General features: G+C 45.6%; 1 protein-coding gene across 1 annotated transcript in view; it reads right to left on the bottom strand.

Moving 5' to 3' along the window:
* Positions 1-18,369, bottom strand: part of stxbp6 (syntaxin binding protein 6 (amisyn)) — a 55,008-nt gene extending 36,639 nt beyond the window's left edge. Inside the window, exons 1-2 of the mRNA XM_083683194.1 lie at positions 18,158-18,369; positions 10,995-11,207 (exon numbers count right to left, since the gene is read on the bottom strand). Coding sequence (XP_083539320.1) covers positions 10,995-11,148 — 154 coding nt within the window. The 5' untranslated portion in view covers positions 11,149-11,207; positions 18,158-18,369. The remainder of the gene's footprint in view (positions 1-10,994; positions 11,208-18,157) is intronic.
* Positions 18,370-18,712: the final 343 nt, after the last annotated feature.

The following is an 18,712-nucleotide window of genomic DNA, read 5'->3' on the forward strand; positions in this document are numbered from 1 at the left end:
TGACAGAGTAAATGAAATCACTGAACTCAACAGCTGCGGAGGACGGGCTCATTGTAATGCATGGAATGGAATGAGGAATGGTATCAAAAACGTGTGTGCATTACAATGAGCCCGTCCTCCGACTTCTACCACCGCCGCTCTCAATGCGTAAACACTGACTAATTAAGGAACCAAAGCCCACCGTTCAAATTTCATGTTAGCATTCCTCTTCCAAGTCGTGCGCTTTGTAAAAAGTAAGTTGTATGAGAAACTGTTGTACGCGTGCGTGCGTGCGTGCCTGCGCTGCCTAAGGCTGGATCCTGTTTTTTTGCCGGTGGAACATTGTACCACCCCTCCCTCCGTGTGACTGTGGGGAGTATTCATGGATTCCGGCGTTTGCCACCGATAACAAATGAATGCAATAAAACATGCCGCCTTCACTTAAATCATCCCCTTTCAGAAATAATCCTCAATGAATATGCTGGGAGGGGTAGACTCATATAGAACACCCCCTCCATGCCATAACATGAACGTATAGGCAGGCAGCCTGAGCATAGGGTGAGACATTGAGGGATCGGGGGGTAGAGAAACTCCTCCTCTGACAGGTTAGGGTAATAACATGGAGGTGGGGCTCTGTCTGTGAACATTGTGAATGGAATGGAATTAATCAGAAGTTGCTCGGGGGGTGTCTCTGTGTGTGTGTGTGTGTGTGTGTGTGTGTGTGTGTGTGTCTGTGTGTGATCAAACGGTAAAGATAAACTGGGAACAGGCGAGAGGGATGATCTAGGTGTATGTTAATAGAGCTGAGTGATGAGACACAATGCCCGCCAATAGGAAGTGTCCTTGAAAGTGCCTATGTATCAGTTTGTAATCTGATTCATGACACGGGAGCGAAGCTAATCAGATGCAGATACATCTCGGCCCCGGGGCGAGACATGGGCCATGAATTGCAGCAGGGTAAATGTATGGATCAGCAGTTCCACTTGGGCTCCTTATTTATGAGCGTTGGTGTGTATGTATGTGTGTGTGTGAGTGTGTGTGTGTGTGTGTGTGCGTGAGAATACTTGGAATGCTAAATGTTTGCTGTGTCAAATAGAGAGCGTTGCATTTGTTACTCCCTAACCTCAGGGCTGGTGGGAGAGTAAAATAAATATTTGCTCTGGAGACTTGCGTGGACTGTTCTGCAAAAGAGCTGATCGATATTCCTCAGACAGTGCCACAGTAACTTACAGCCAGCCAACAAGCTCCATTTGTCCTCCTGAGGAATGGGTTTGGCTTGACAACTACCCTGTAAGCAACCTTGTGTTAAGACAGAGATGTTCTTCCATTTCATTTATATAATTCACCGCGAAAATTGGATATTCTTACAAAGCAAACATTTACTCCTGAGTGACTATAGCTGAGCTGATTTTGTCTGCCTGGGAAAAGGGTCAAAACCATCATTGTGAAAGCCAGGATGACATCAAGACAAAATTCAAAAAACTAGTGGATGTTAATCTTATTACACAATGGACAGACTTCACTCAAGTCTTCAGCTTCCAAGGTTATCACTCCACTCATGGGGAAACCAATATCTCTCGAGTGAAGATGCTGACCCTGAGAACAACTTCATCTGAAATGCTTCAGAAAACAGCCCTCTGGCCTAGTCAACCATCTCAACAACAGAACTGCCAAATGGGGAATGGAGAAGGGACATTCCCCTAAGTAGAACAGAGTGGTATTTTTCTTGAGGCCTTTTGAACCACGTAAACTCAGTTATCAGCCTCATGCCTGCCTTGGTGGTGTGTGTGAGAGAGAGAACCATAACAATCCAAAGATGGCGAAGAGAGAGAGAGAGAGACAGGCTGTGCTGGTGAATTGATGAGCTCCTCTCCTCCACCCCGGTAGATGTTATATGTATGCAGTATCGGGTGACTCAGACAGACACCTCTCTGACCCACAGAGGGGCTGTAAATCAGGCCTCGCCACATATTACCGCCTGCTCTGGGAGATGGAGAGACACGTGTGTGTGTGTGTGTGTGTGTGTGTGTGTGTGTGTGTTTTCCACATCTCAACACCCCCCTTTTATCGGATGCTGAGCCCCTGGAGATCTCTACTTTCCTCCCTCCCCAGTCTTCCTCCTTTCCAATCCTGCATGAGCCTGGATTTACCGTAAACGGCCCTCCGGTCTTTCCCATCAATACTTCCCAGTAGCAGCGGCAGGGTTTAATGGCCTTCCAGGAGGTGTTCATGGACAGACACACTGGCAGACACAGTGGCAGGTTGATTGAATGTTCTGGGGGGTGTAGATCACACTGGGGATGGGGTTAACTCCATGAGACTGTCACTACAGCCAGCAGCGAAATGGATGGTTCCCAATTCCTGGTATCGTTCAAGCCCTCGTATTCAACATGCTTGTCTGTCTGTGGTCTGGTCCTGTCTCCCATGGTGGTGTTGGAAGACCAGATCAGGTGCAGCAGAGCTAAAGAACAAGTTGGTCTTGCGGGCTTGTTTTGAGTGGACTGGACAAAGGACATGCATTTTATGGTTGTGTTATTTCACAATATTGCAGTGTAGGCTATAAGCTAGCTCTGTCTGGATGGTCCATCATTTTGTAATCAGGTTTATTGTACCGTGGGGTAAGAAACCAGGGAGAGATGATTGCTGTAAGCCCTATGAACACAGGCTTTCTAAGTGCTAGAGGCAAACAAACCCTCTACCTATTGATATAGATAATTGAGAAACACAACTTTGCCAAGTTGTTTGTCTGTCTTGGGATTATATGTTGGCAGTACAGAACTCTGTCCTTGGCCTAGCCCCAAACAGTAATTCTCAAACCGTTCTTCTACCAAACATGTCTCAGACAGTATTAAAATTGATGAATATCCTGAATAAAAAAAAAAGTGGTTGGAAGTCAATATGAAAGTGTAAATAAGGCCAGTTATGAAGTGTTAAGTCATCAAGGCTCTCCCGTCTGACAAGCGACCAAACGCGGCGGCCAATTACACGCACGGCTGACTTTTACAGGAGAGGTGCTCGAGTCTTTTCATAAGGCTCTCTTTTCTTCCGTCCTCGCTTTCTTTTGTCCTCTTGTCTATTTCTTACCTCGTTGCACACAACATCGAGGTGGGGGGGGGGGGGGGTTGGGAGGTTCAGCTCGCTCTGTTACCACCAGGAAATAGATGAAAACATCCTGAAGATGACTTTGTCCATTGTATACGCAGGATTCTACCGTCAGAGTCACTATAGAGAGAGTTGGTACAGTCCACTGACATGGCCAAACAACTTTGTGCGAGACGACCCTTGCCCTATCTACTGTACAGATGAGTGGAGGACATTTTCCAACCGTCGGCCTATTTATCTAATTTCCTCAGCTCAGTCTTGTGGTGTCGTATTCCCCCCCCCCCCCCCCCAGCCCCCTTCCTAGCAGCTCCATGGTCCCCTGCCACCATCAGCTCCACACATGTGCACCCCATTAACATCTGCGACTTCAATCAATCACAACTGTCTCTCAGCAGAGAAGCTGCTGCCAAACCATCCTTCTCTGTCCAAACTATTCTGACAGAGGACACTCTCTCTCACCCTCTCTCCCTACCTCTCTCCCTCCCCCTTGCTCTCTCGTCGGAGGTAAGAGAGGAGGTATGCCTCGGCTTGTTGTCATGCCGACCTCTGTTAGCAGACCTCGAGGGCCACAGGGCGTTATGAGTGTCCTTCAAAGTCAGACAAGGGCCTTATTGCAGTGTATACTACAAAGCTAAGTGTACACTTCAGAGCTACACTTAGGGTGAGGGGTTTGTTTACTTGTCGCGTGCATGCATGCGTGCGTGCCTGCGTCACATTCACAACAAAAACTCTGTGGTACACAACCGCGAAAAACTTCCCAGATGTAGCGAACAATAATAACTAGAAAGAAGAAAACAACAAACCAACACTGACATGACAACAAGGAGAGGAATTCTAAAAACTCTAAAAACTGGTATGTCCTGTCATTTCCAGTTGATCATCGGTTTGATCCATACAATGGCTATTAAACACAAACTCTCTTTTCCTGCCCTCCCTCCCTCCTCTCCTCCCTCCTCTCCTCATCTCCGATTTGAATCGAAAGCGATCTTAATTGTGTCATAAAGGGGGACTGAAGAGGAGAAAAAGAACTGGAGGACACGGGGATAAAGAACCGTCCATTTATTCCCTAATAAACGTTAGACAGTTATGGACATGACAAAGAGGACTCAATAGCCGTCATAATACATAATAGCGGTCACATGACCTAGTGGCATGTAAATATGATCAGTAAATGATTGATAGTGATTTGCTCATCCCTGCGTAACAGACACTCAGTACCTGATCCTAGATTACAGTAAGAATCCCAATATGCTGTGACCGTGCATGAGTTACAAGAAATGGTGAGGAGTTTACGCATGGTTCAACACCTGATGTCACACACTTCTCAGAACAGAGTACATGAAACTGATGCGCAGCCAATGACATGTTACCTCAGTATGTTGGCCAGCCAATAGGCGACAGAGGCGACGTTCCCTAGTGCTGTGGCTAGGAGAGAGTTATGGGGGTTGAGTTTGGTAAGAGAGTCTGATGTTAGGGAGGAGGTTTGACATCTTTCATCTCCACCCACAGAGAGAGAGAGAGAGAGAGAGAGAGAGAGAGAGAGAGAGAGAGAGAGAGAGAGAGAGAGTGTGTGTGTGTGTGTGCGTGTGTGTGTGTATAGGCCAGATGTGACTATCCAACACCTGCTAAAACAGAAGAGAAATCCGGGATGTGAGTGTGCATGTGTAGAGAGTTGTTAAAGGGCCTATTGAGGGACTTTCCTCCCTTCCTCCCTGAGCTTCCAAAGGATTACCTGTCTATCGCCCACTCACTCAGACCCTTCTCTTCTCTTCTCTCCTCTCCTCTCCTCTCCTCTCCTCTCCTCTCCTCTCCTCTCCTCTCCTGGTTTAGGCTTTTTCAGGACTGAGAGGCCACTCTTCCTGGCTCCCTCTCAGAGGAGATTTAGAGGGGGTATGATAGAGAGGAGGGCTGGGAGGACAGTGATAGGTATGGGAGCTGGAGGGGGTTTGTGTGTGTGTGTGTGTGTGTGTGTGTGTGTGTGTGCGTGTTTGAAGGGGGGATCATAAGGACCTCAGGACCTCAGAGGAGCTACATAATCTATAGCCAGGCTGATTCGGCTGGGGGAGAGTGGCCGGTGCATACTAATACACAGACCTTCAGTTACTGGTATGGATAGACACGCACACACTGACACACAGGCCCCAATGGTAGACAAAAACGTATAGACTAAAACTGGTGGACAGATGTATGCAGGCACAGACACAGACACACACAGAAACACACACACACAGAGAGAGAGCTTTGGAGGCCATCCTGCTGGCCTCCTGCTGATGTGGCTAAGGGAGTGGGTTGTATTTTTCTCCAGTCTGTAAATAGTGAGACAGAGTACAGCATCAATCTGCAGTGTGCCGCTGGCTGCTGCTGAGAGAGAGAAGCATACAGGAGGAGGAGACACATTCTTCAAAAACACAGACTAGACCACGTTTCACCTCCACTAAAACTGGTTTGTTCAGGGTTCATGGACACAGATTAGACCACGGTTTACCCTCCACTAAAACTGGTTTGTTCAGGGTTCATGGACACAGACTAGACCACATTTCACCTCCACTAAACCTGGTTTGTTCAGGGTTCATAGACACAGTGAGAGGTTTTCAAGTGCTCCATTTACTTCGATACTAAACAGAACTATTTAATTGTTTAATCATTACAAAGAATGTCAAGCCAAGTATAACATCTCAATTACTAATGAACTTAAATTAGATGAACTATAGGCTTACAGAGCACTGCACATTGTCTGGGAATTTACTATAAAAGAAACACTAGAAAATCATCAATTCAAGGTCTTGTCATCCTTCATGTTCAACTGTCCTTGACATTCATACAGAGAAACATTTGGTATTACCTTCAGCTAAGATCTCCGCCTTTTAAACGCACCGTCATTCATCTTGTGTCAACGCGTTGCATCTACATAAATATGCATCCCATTGACTTTCCATCTGGATGCTGTAGGGTGAGACGGAGCCCACCGCTGCTGCATAGGAATACTGAATCATGCAAAGAAGTGTTTGAAGATGGAAAATTCTGGTCTGAGCCCATTTGACTTTCCTATATGGTTAAGCAGCTTAACCTATGAGTGTGTGTGTGTGTGTGTGTGTGTGTGTGTGTGTGTGTGTGTGTGTGTGTGCAGGCGCGCTGATCGATAATCTATGAAGCTGCTGATGATGAATGGCAGCTGAATGGATAAATGAATTTGTCATGTGAACTCAATGCAATACACTGTGATTACCATAGAACGGAAATTCAGTCGGCAGCGGCATTAATATCCGGCTTTGTTTTGTCATCCGAGTGTGCGGTTGTTGTTGAGTGGGGAAGAGAGCTATGGAGCCAGATCTGTCTTGACTGCTCCTGTAACGGACCGCAGCCTGGCCTTCCTGGAGGCCGCCTCACAGCCATAAGTCACAGCTGATTGGCCCCCAATTAAAGTTATTCAGATCAATGCATCAACGTTTCTCCGGGCTGCTGTGCTTGGTAGGACTAAGTTGTGGATGTTTCAGGGCCAGATTCCTTTGTATCCAGAGGGGGCTTGGACTGGTGGAATGAGGACAGATGGGCCACTGTATGGCAACACAGAGAAACCCACACAAACACCAACACACATGCATAGGCAAACATCAAAACATGCCCACTCACAAACATGAGCTTTCAAACCACACACACAGACACACACACACACACACACACACGTTTGCGAAGCTTTGGGGGTAGAGTGTTGCGTTTCATTGATTGGACTGAGGTAGTGGAATTTCAGAGGCTGGTATTGCCCAAGATGGCTCGGCCGAGGCCAGACAGTCTGCTACTCATTTCCTGCTCCAACCTCTAAAATGAAGTGAAGTGCACGGGATGACAAATGTAACGTCAAAAAAGTATTTACCTTATGCTAATTTGAGAATGATAAAAAAAATAAAAAACACTGCACTGCACCATTATGCTGCTGTTCTCATGGTCTTTTCTCCTACCTGACATAAAGGTGGCAAAGTGGATAGCAGCAATATTGGGCAGTAGCAACAGTAGAAGCATCGGAGTGTGTCGGAGCCTCGGTAGCAGCTGTTCTGACCCAGTGTAAAAGCTCTCAGACCCAGTCGTATACAGTAGAGCCTCTGCATGGAGCCCGGGGATCAAAGAGAAAACACACTGACTGACTTGGCAATGGCTGGGTTCCTGGCACTACTCCAGCACTCTGCTTCTCAGTTGTACAGACCCCTGCTGCACAGCCCTACACGTAGGTGTGTGTGTGTGTGTGTGTGTGTGTGTGAGAGATCAAAGGCACCTGAGCTCCCAGCCCAAGGGTGTAGAGGTCTGGTATGAAAGGTTTCATGGAAGTGTTTTGAACACTCAAAAGAAAGTAATTTCAAAAGGCAATATCATCATCTTACAGAGAGCACAGCTCTGTTTGAGAGGGAACACTAAGCAGCAGAACTGTTACACCAGGCAAATATGTTTTCTGTCCTGTCTTTAAGGTGGATGTCTTTTACCAAGACTTGGTAGTAAACTGTAGGCCAATTTGCATTATGCCCTGTTGAATATAATACCCCATTACGTGTTATACACCAGGTAAATCTTCAGACACAGCACATTGATTTCAGGGGGGGAGGGGGGTGAAGAATGCCTCGTCCTCTACGGTAAAATAACTCCACCTCAGGGCATTAAGGAAAAATATTCCTCTTGATGATCTCTGACTCATTTCCGAGTTATTCTCCTCCTGGCCAAACAGTTTGTCTTGTGAGCGAGCACTCCTGTGCCCCTGACCAGACGGAGGGACAGGGAGAGCTACAGCTAAACAAGCAGAAGTGCACTCACAGCAGCAACTGTCCACAACGGTTTGTTTCAGTGATAAATGAACTGCACACACAGAGCCCACAGTACAACACAACAACCAATTCTACTCTCACTCAACAAACAGAAAAAAAATGTGGTAAAATTGTACGCTTTCTAGTTTCTAAATGGCCTAAGTCTAAAACAAACAACAGTTGGTTTCAGGACCATTCCACGGTAATGGAATGCTGCCCGAGACTCAGGCTATTACCTTTCAAATGAAGGCCAAACAAACACCCTTGATAGCAAAGTTTAACAAACTATACAACTCTATGCAGACGAGAAAAACAATCATAGCAAACAAGAACACACAATGGACACAGCGGCACATGGCCAGTAACACATAGAAAGCACTCAGACACAAGGTAGACACGACTAAATCAACCATACGACATAGAACAAAAACCCAAGACGGGACAATAAATCACACAGACATCTGTGTGGGTGAAGGGCAGTAGAGCAGTAATGAACTGCCTGGGCTGAACCATGGCCATCTTGCCTGTGGTTGACAGACACACAGTTCAGTGCCCAGTGAGTGAAGCGGAGTGCTCCGGGCCGAGCCTGGGTCAGCTGCTGTACTACACTGAGATGCCACCACAGTAGCGTGGGCTTCTCACCATGCCGTTATTACATAACTCTGTCTCTGTATGGCTCCGGGCCTAGCTTCTGCAGCAGCAGTCATGGGATTGTTAACGTGTCCTTGGGTTACTCCCCCACACACACACACACACATACACTCCCACACACACACACACACACTACTCTGAGACAAGTAGGGCAGAGCTGTAGGGCAGACAAGTACAGCAGAGCTGGTCATCATTGGAGATCTTGGGCTCTTCTCCCACACAGACACACACAAACACACACACACACACACACACACACGCCTGCCACTCCGAGGCAAGTGGGACAATGGGCTTGCAATACTTGGCTTGCACTATGGGCCCCACAAGCTCACATGACTTGCTAAGCTACATGCCTTCACTACAACAACAACAACTCCCCCCACGCAACACAAAACAACCCCAGTCAAAGGCTACTCAATGAGGGGTCTGTTACTAGGCAGAACAGGGTTATACAGTAGCTTGTAGTAGTGAATCTGCATTGCCATGACTCTTACAGGCTAATGAGCCATATAGAAGGACAGGATCTGTGACGGTCCACAAAACACAACACTGATGAGATGGAGTACCGGAGTAGACCTACATGCATTCAGAATGTCATTGCACATGACACAACAGTAACATCCATTCACATTTAGGTGGACATTCAGTGGGACAAAAAGGAAGACAAATCCTTTTTTTCTTTTTACCTGAAACTCAGCTTGTGTTCCTCTCTCTGGCATACGTTAGTAGATGGTCTCAAATAACCAATCTTGGCTACAGCTCGTCAGCACAGTGGCATTGATTGGCTTTAGGCTCCTTACACACAGGTTGGGACAGTGAATGACAGTGAGAACGATCGATCCTCCGCGCCCACACACACGCCACACACTCTCACCGCCGCCACACACGCTACACGCCACACGCCACACGCCACACACACCGTCAATACTCTCAGAGACCATTGGATAGATCGATGCCTGAGACTTCCACAAACTGATACACTTAACCAGATCCTCCTGCGATAAGCCGTATACACAAAACACAAACAAAACCCCTTTTGTCCCCGGCAGCCATCCCCCTGGTTGCCATGGAGATAGAGCCCACAACAACTCCCGGGTTGATGAGAGTCTTACGCTGAAGCAAAATGCAATCTGATGATTTATGGATTTCAATTATGTCAGGTACTGTAGAATGAGCTGTTGGCACGTCTAGTACTACAAAGATATACAAATCTCTTCCAGACTTAAGGGCAGCTCAACACTGATAGGTTAGAGAGGTGATGGATAGTGGGAATGTGGGACTCATAACTACTAATACAATTTTTAGATGAATTCCTGTGTGCAGCAGTGGAAGACGACCTAATCAAAAAGCCTTTTTCTTTTCTTTTTTATAATGTCTTAATGACTCAATCCATAACCACGCTGTGACAAGCTCTTCAGAGGTTGGTTTTATGATGCTATATACGTCAGCTAACACACCAGGGTGAAAACTACAGTAAAACACGGCACCATAATTGTGTCCATGGCAATTAGTTACTGAGAGACTGCAATCAGGAAGGTGGTGCTGGCCTTCAAGGTATCGAGTTGCATTGAACTGAAACATACATTTCCCCACTGTCCATATTAAATGAGATAGAACCTTGAGGGGGTCATGATTTGCAGTAGCCAAAGGACTGTTTAATATTACAGCATGAAGGGTTTAAGAAATGTAGTCTCAGAACCTCAGAGACCAACTGCCACTTTTTACACATTAGTCTCAGTCTCTCAAATGAACACGCATGACTGATTAAATAAGCCAGCAATACTTCAGTTCTACTCTGAGAAAAAAATAAAAACAAAATTTCACTCAAACAACCGTTCAAACTCCAAACTAAACGTAATCTATTTAAAAAGGTTTGACGCTAAACCAAGCTGTAAATCGGTTTAGCGTGTCGCTACGTTGGCGCACACACAGTAAACCCGTTCTTCGGTGTGAGCATCAAGAGGCTGATTGAAGGAGACGCGTGTTGAGATGTGACCGGGCTCTCTACAGCATGTTTCTCCATTCCAGGCTGATAATACTGACAGTGAGGATAATCACCAAAGGCAGGCGCTAGATCACATGAAGCACAGCAGCCTCCTCTCCTACAGGGCCACCGATGAAAAAGCACACACACGAGCACACACATCCACACAGACACACACACGCATGCACACACACCCACATACGAGCCTACAAACAAACAAACAAACAAACAAACACACCAGTGCCCTGTGGAAATAACACACAGCTGTCACTCGTGGGGACAGTTTGTGCCACAAGCTACCGACGTCACAGACTGTCCGTGGGGAGCCGGGGGGGGGCAAACAGCCGAGTGATGGCTATCAGAGGAAACACTAAGGAGGGGGGGGGGGGGGGAGAAGAGAGAAGAGGAGAATAAAAATGAAAAGAGACAGATAGATAGAAGAGAGGAGAGAAAAACGAGAGGGGGGTGGGGGTGGGGGGGGGTTCCGTTACCTGAAAGGCAGATGAAAGTCGTGTAGTCTCCCTGTCCTCCGGTGGCCAGGAACGGAATCTTCTTCCTGGTCCTCCTCTTCACCGACACGGCCACCAGCATCTTTTCATCGTGCGGCGTGAACACCTCCTTGTTGATGGCCGACTTGACACTCATGGCGAGGGCGAATAGTGGAGAGAGGAGGCTGGGGTGGAGGGGAGGTTATCAGCTCTGCTCTGGAGGGAGACGAAAGACAAGACAACACCTCGTTGTTTAAAGGGAATAAGAAACAGATCACACAGGGTGGTAAGAGAGGTGCCTAGGAATCACACTGAACAAGCAGTGAGAGATCAGTCCCAGAGGAACTGATAGTAAAGTTGCCTCTTTTTTTTTTTTTTTTTTCCCCTCCTGCTTCCTTCTGCTCAGAGCCTTGGTGGTCCCCTGCGTCACACACGCACGCACGCACACACACACACACACACACCACACACACCACTCGAATCTCATTTCAGAAACTTTCCACTGCTCACAGCAAATGGCACCATAAAAAAAGTGTAATGAAAGAGTGAGCGACTGGCTCCAATATGGCGGAGAGACGTCGCATGCTCGTCTCTGCGGGGTGGAGCAAATATCTGCACTACATCTCTCTTAGCACCAAGCCAATGTTCCCTTCCCTTCACGATCTGCCGCCAAATTGAAATGACTTTGTTCTGAAAACTCTGGAGAGAAAAAAAAAGAATCTCATTCACATTGAACAGTCATTATATTTCCATTATTGCAAACATCTTTCACAACTGAACTTCTCTCCCCCCGTAACAACTTACAAAGTTTCACAGTGAATAGAACCATAACACTTAAGTCTTGTACACAATGTGCTGGCTGATAGCACTGCTTTCCCTGACACTGAGTGTTTAAAAGCTGGATGTGGTCGTAACAATGGCGGTTAATTGGGTCCAAATGCTCTCCAGAGGACTATGGAGTTTAATCATTGTCTGAGCCACACAGACCACCAGGCTGATGGACCAATCTAACTGTCAGCGTCAGACATGAGATGAATTACTTTGTGATGAAGCATAGCAACCCACACACACTGAAAAACACCCTCATTATTCAGATTTCTAACAAGCAGGCCTAAAAAAGGTGTGTGTTTTTTGTATTTTTTTTACAGTGTGTCGAGCTTCAAAGGAGTGCTTGAGTTGAGTCAGTTGAGGAGAAGCAGATACGTTTCGGCATTCAACACAGATACATCACCAGCAGAAGCCTACCCAAGAAGCCTAACCAAAAAGTACACATGAAGCCCATTGTCTTTCAAATCTGATGAAGCAAATTTGATAAAGCTGAAGGAGTACACTCATTAGTTGGATGTATGCCCTCTGTAAGGCTGTCTGCAGCTATTTGTTTTTGTTAAATGCCACACATGTCCCACATGTTTTAGCAGCTCACAATTATTTGTTCTACCATAGTTCTGCCCTTCTCAAAAAAAGTTTAAAAAAAAGTTGATTTGTAATAACTTGTTTAATCATATTTGTCGTTGTTATTCACTTGAAAAGTTTGATCTTTGATTGATGGAGTAATGTGGGTTTCTTAACCTGATAAATTAAAGGGATTTATGTTATAATAACAGTGCAATGTGCGTACATATATTTTTACATTTATGTAAATGCATGTACAATATTTGTACACTTGAATAGATAATAATCAAATGCAGACAGTTATTTGTTACAATATGTTAAGGAGAAGTAACATGTATACAGTCTTACAGTTACAACCGGCCCTTTGAGGGCAACCATGATGCTGATGTGGCCCGGGGTGAAAATGAGTTTGACACCCCTGCCCTATAGGTTTGGCAGATCCCCCACAGCTTCCCTGTTCTATGTGGCTCTGGTCAAAAAGTAGAGCACTATATGAGAAATAGGGTTTCATTTGAGACACAGGCTGTTTCAGGAGAAAAACAATGTTTTGGTCATACATTATACAGCACCTCGTCAACTAGAGCTAATTGCACTGCAGCGATCAACAGCACCCAATGAAAGAAAGTGTCCAGAGCATCCAAGCGTAAACAGAACAGGACGCCAAGATTTCTTCGAGAGTAATTAGCTTGTAAAATATGTCGTGGAATGCCTTGCGTGGAATGTTTCAAAACATCCAGGCTCTGAAACTACGCCGGAGACATCCACGCCCTGTGAGGAGCGAGCGGACAGCTGCTCTCGCAGCTCGGCTTCCTGTTAAAGGCAGGAAAGGCTTTGTTCAACAGCCATCTTAGCTAAGTCGCTCAGAAGGCGTGCTCTTCTACGGCAATCTCTACTAAGTCAGGGCATGTTCCACAGCCATTTCAAATAAGTCACTCAGAGAGCATGTATTCCACTGGTACAGAGTCGTCTTACTGTATAGAATGGGCCACGTCTTGTATCGGCACAAAGGGGTGCGCTCACATTGGTATACAGGAAGGCTTTACACATGATTTTCTAAGTACAGCATTAGTACTTAGAAAACTTTCCGTACTTCATTGAACTGTGGGGACACTAGATAGGATCTGTGAAAGGTCTCCTCTCTAGGAGGGCTAGAAGGAGAGGGAGCTGGGGAGAGCTGAGCATCAGGGCTTCCCAGCAGTAAAGGCTCTCCCTGGTGGTTATTATCCTCTCCACTACCGTCCTCCAGCAGAGAGAGCAGACTCCCCCGTCTCTTTGCAAGCTGTCGCCAGGCCAAGGGGAGTCCATATCGCCTCCTCATGTGGCCGGCTGAAGCGTGAGGGGAAGGAGGGATGAGGTAGAGAGATGAAAGGAGAGAAAGGGGGACTGATGGATGGAACTGTAATATAATGACTCTGGCTGGTGGTTAGAGTTTGAACAGTCAGCGTCACACGGCTCACGTCCCAGCCAGTGGTGAAAACGACACCTTCGGTGAAAACGGCATCATAGTCCTGCCCGTCACCCCCTTCCCCAGCAGCCCTCCTTTCAGAAACACTTCATCTGCTGTAGCTCGCCAAGCGGGGAAAGGAGCAGCCGTCCATTCCTCTCTCTCCTCTCGCCCAGTGTGTTAATGTGAAATCTGTTCAGCCGGAGCTCACAGCTCTCCCGGGGCCTCTTTAAAAAGGGGGCTTCACATTAGCAGCATGGCCAGCACTTTCAGCACACACCACCACCCCCACCCTCCTGCATGCTCCTCCGTAGAGGTCCATAGTGGACTGAGAGGCCTTCACAATGACCAGCCGGTGGAGGATTTGCAGCCTGTCTGACATGTGGCTTGTTCCCCACTGGGAGAGCACAGTAGCTTCATTGACAGAGGGAGGTTTGAGAATCCTCCACAAAGACAGGAGTTCTAATCTAGATGTAAATGTGCAGCTGGGAGTGAGTGAATCCACAGTAGGAACGCTCTGCCTGGCAGGACAGTGAGGTGTTGGGTTTATCTCTCGCTGTGCCGTGTCCTCGTCCTCGTCCTCGTCCTCCTTGTCTAGAGTTGTGTGAAATGGCAGTGTGTGTGTGTGTGTGTGTGTGTGTGTGTGTGTGAGATGGAGCGAGCAAGACATCGATAAGCTGGGGAAAATCACATTCCCGGGGCTTATCTTTCATTCACATTCCTTAGAGAGCATTCTGCACTCAGCGGGAATTACAGCTCGCTACTCCTCAGCTCTGTGAGAGTGTGTGTGTGTGTGTGTACACTTCTAAAAGTGGAGCCGAAAGCAGAAATGATCAGTAGAGAGGCAGTCGGCTCAGAAACAGGTTCATGCTAGAATGAGAATCATCAATTGCACAGGTGCATGGAGCCTATTCAAAGCACTGTTTGAAGAGCGACTGTCTGTACAAGTGTTTGAGACTTTCAGTATAAGCAGGGGAGATAACACTGGCAGTCCTCACACAGTGTAGCAATAATATAGGTCCTCTTCTGGCAGCAACTTAACCTCCCAGATCACTCCTCTACCCACATTTGACTAACCTTGACCTCCCTCCCCTCCCTCCCTCCCTCCAGGAGACGAATGTTCCAGATATTCAATGGTTTCTGTTCTCTTTCCAAGGTACAGTACATCATGTTTCTCCGCTACGGTCGATGTTGCAAACAAAACGCTGCATTTCACATCAATGAACATCTCATTTTATGTGAGCTTGCATCACAACTCCACACAGCCTCGATGACCGAACCTCCTCAGAGTACTCTTAAGCTTCGGCATCTTAAAGTCAAGAGAAACTGAACACAACATCAAGACTTATAGAGTAGTGATCTACAGACCAACACAAACACAGATGTTGCTTGTTACCCCTCATAAAATGATAAAGTGACCACATTGTCCACCCTGCTGGTCTGCTGCTGTCAGTGCCAGCAAATGACGCATCAGCATCCAGCGCTACCTCTGGGGAGCTTCGTCAAGACACAAGACGCCAGGATCACAGAGGAAAACACCTCCTATCCGCTTAAACAGGAGTCAGGACACCCATGTACTGATGAGGCCGATACTGTATTTCAACATCGTTAACAGACAACCACGGCCTGTGAAGAAGACACACTGTGGAAAAAAGGCACTCAATAGATAGATGCTTGTGGAGGAGAATATAGGACAATCAACATCAATCAATCACTCATTCAACACCTCATCCTGTCTTATATCTGACACAGTACACAGAGCTGGTCTCACTCCTCTCCCTGCAATGGAAGGAGAACAGGAGGAGGATCCATCCATTTTACTGTGTGACTTAGCTGCAGCCAGGTGAGGGGCTGCTGGTCCCAGACCAGTCAGGCATGAATGGGCCAACCGTGAATCAACAAGGCCATAATGAGCTCACTCTTTACAGCCTGGCGCCGTGTGACAATAAAACATCAGGGAGGGAACAGCAGTGTGGGCAAGGCCTGGGTGGACACACAGAAAAAAAAAGACCAACAGTCTTCTGTAGAAGAGACTGTTTAGTTGCCGTTCACTTTGCTTGTTAGCGTATAGCCTACAGTCGCTAGGAGCATTATGAGGTCCTGTGTTTACAGGAGTAGTTTACATAGCAACACTTAGATCCTGTGAACCGTATATAATAACAAGCTGTGGTATGGAAAAAATAAACCTGTTATTCAAACAATGGGTCATTTTAAGGTCATCGCTGTGTTGTTTCTGCTTAGTCCGATTCTTAGTAAAGTGTGTGTGAGAGCTGTTTGGCCAAACTACACTATACACTTCCTTATTGATGTAATACGCTTCCTACAGCCAGTGAGATAGGAATCTATGTTCAAGATTTGTGATGTTTCATCAGAAACTTGCCATTGTTTTTGTTCCTCTTTCCATTATACGAGCCACTGAGGACAGGAAACAGGGCTTGCTACAGTATGTCTGCAATCCTCCTCTCAATTAGAACAAGGAGTAGTCTAACTCTGTCTCTCTTCTAGCAAGTTAACATGACAGTGAAAATCAACACTCAACACTTGTTTAAGGTCACGCTATGCATAATTGGACAGTGTGTGGAGGACATCTTTTGTGGAAGGACGGGAACAAACAAATCTATATGAACCACTTCTTAGGAGGGAGTCATATTGCTGCATTAGCAATTAAAAAAACATATGAACAGCCTTCACACCTAAGGCTATCTACTGGTGCTGGGACAAAAGAGAGTGATGAAATAAGGAAGAAAAACCTGTTGTTGAATAGAGTTAATTAAGTAGGTGAACAGCGATGAGACGCACAGTAGGATTATGGAGAATTCAGCTAATAGCTGAACTGAATGAAGCACCAACCACCTGGTCCCAACATGTCAGAAAGATCCTACAGTAAAGAGGTAGGAGGTTATTGCTCATTTCAGATGAATCTCTAACACAATACATTACCCAAATGTAGTTTTATTTCCCCACCTTTGACTTCCAACACAAGCTCAAGCTCAGCTCAAAGGTTAAGGCTCAGACGACAAGGCAAGGACACCACATTGGCTCATTGTCAATTCAGCTGTATGAGAGTTTCATTGTTACACCTACACAATCGTATCAGCTCCCTCTGTACATGTTATGTTTCTCCCCCCTCCCAAGGAAAAGAAAACCGCCTCTCAATTCTGCTTTCAACACAAGGGTTTCATACAGTATGGACATCCAGGACATCCTGCTTTTTTTGTCAAGAGCAAAGCCAAATACAAACATGGGATCAATGAAACTCAGATGACTTTCCCTTTTTGTTGAGTGTGATACTGACCCACAGTTACACATAATAGGCTATATACCACTTATATTAATGGGTTTCTCAATGGCCAGACTCTGATGTATAATATCAATTTCCATATCCAGTTATTCAAGACCTGTTTTCTATTTTTAGTACTAACTATGACATCAAATAATACAAATTGTTAAATGAAAACAATGTGTAACTAACTAGCATATTTGTGCTTAATGTTAATCCCAAATACATAAAAGTGTAGGCCAATCATTAGGTAATTATGTAAATTAATATAACAGTTTAATTACTACTGTAGATATGTAGGAGACTGTATACCACTGTCATGCAAGCATACCTTGGAATTATTTGCATGCAAATACAGTAGGTATGACATATAAGACATAGGCCTACAGTAGATAAAATCATCAATCTCTGAGTCAGTCCATGGCAAACCTACAGGTGGAGGAGCATAGCCTACCTGTATTAATAACACATAGCTGAAATATTTGCAATGTAATTCTGTGACAAAGCCTCTCTGTTGCACTGATTCAAATCAGAAGCTTTTTGAAGTTTGAACAATGATATCTTTTAGCTTGTGTTGAAAACACCACAGCCCTTCTCATTTGAGAGTCTGGGAACAGGAGACACTGAAATTCGGAGGCGTGTGCGCAGTGAGCCACGTCTTTGCAGTGCGTGTTTTGGTGTCGAACTTGGACAGATGTTGACAAAGAAAATGACATTTTGTGGCTTTGAAATTCAAGCATACATAATGTCAACACCAGATACTTAGCAAGTAGATTTATTCTGCATATATGTTCTGCATATATTTAGTTTAAAAAAGCAGTTGATGATTAAATTGGCTTTATTTCTAGGCAGCAAACATCTTCTAGTGTTGTGCTGCGACAGGGCGACACGCGTAGCCAAGTAGCTGAAACACGTTGAAGCACAGCATCTGTCAATAGTTGGACAAGAAAGTAAAATAAAAACGTAACTTGTCGCAACAGTAGGCTTTGCTACTAGCAGTAAGTAAACTACACTCCAAAGTCGAGAATAATAACGAATTAGCTAACTCACCACGTCTCGACTGGCGTCTGTTCCACGTGTGACTCAAGTGCCAAGACTCGGTAAATGTTGTCGCCGTCAGTCCATCCACTTTCAACTGTCCTGTCGTTACTGTTATCTATTCAAATTAATTGGTAGCATTTCGCTTTTGACATCGCAGTAATGTCGCAGAGTAGTTAGAGAGTTTCAAAGCGGGACAGAGCGCTTGCTGTGTGTGTCTTGCGGAGGTGCTCACAACTGCTGTCTCGATGGGAAAGCTGGAGCAGGTTCCAGCAAGTACTGTATTCCAAGTCCAGTGACGTGGAATGAACGCAAAGAAATCTGGATTTTATTGGACTCTCCACAGGCATGCTCTCAACAAAAAAAAACCTCATACTCAAAATAATTTGTATAATTAAGTTTTATACAAATTAAGCTTTTGGCTTGTTTGCATTTTCTAAATTGTCTAAATCTGTTCAATAGTCTCTACTGTAAATCATAATCGTCCACCATCGTCGATTATAATTAAATATCACTTAGGTCATCTTGTTTATTTAAAGATTACTGTGTTGATCAGTTTACTTTCTG

The sequence above is a fragment of the Argentina silus genome (genome assembly GCF_951799395.1).
Source record: "Argentina silus genome assembly, chromosome: 13".
Classification (NCBI taxonomy): domain Eukaryota; kingdom Metazoa; phylum Chordata; class Actinopteri; order Argentiniformes; family Argentinidae; genus Argentina; species Argentina silus.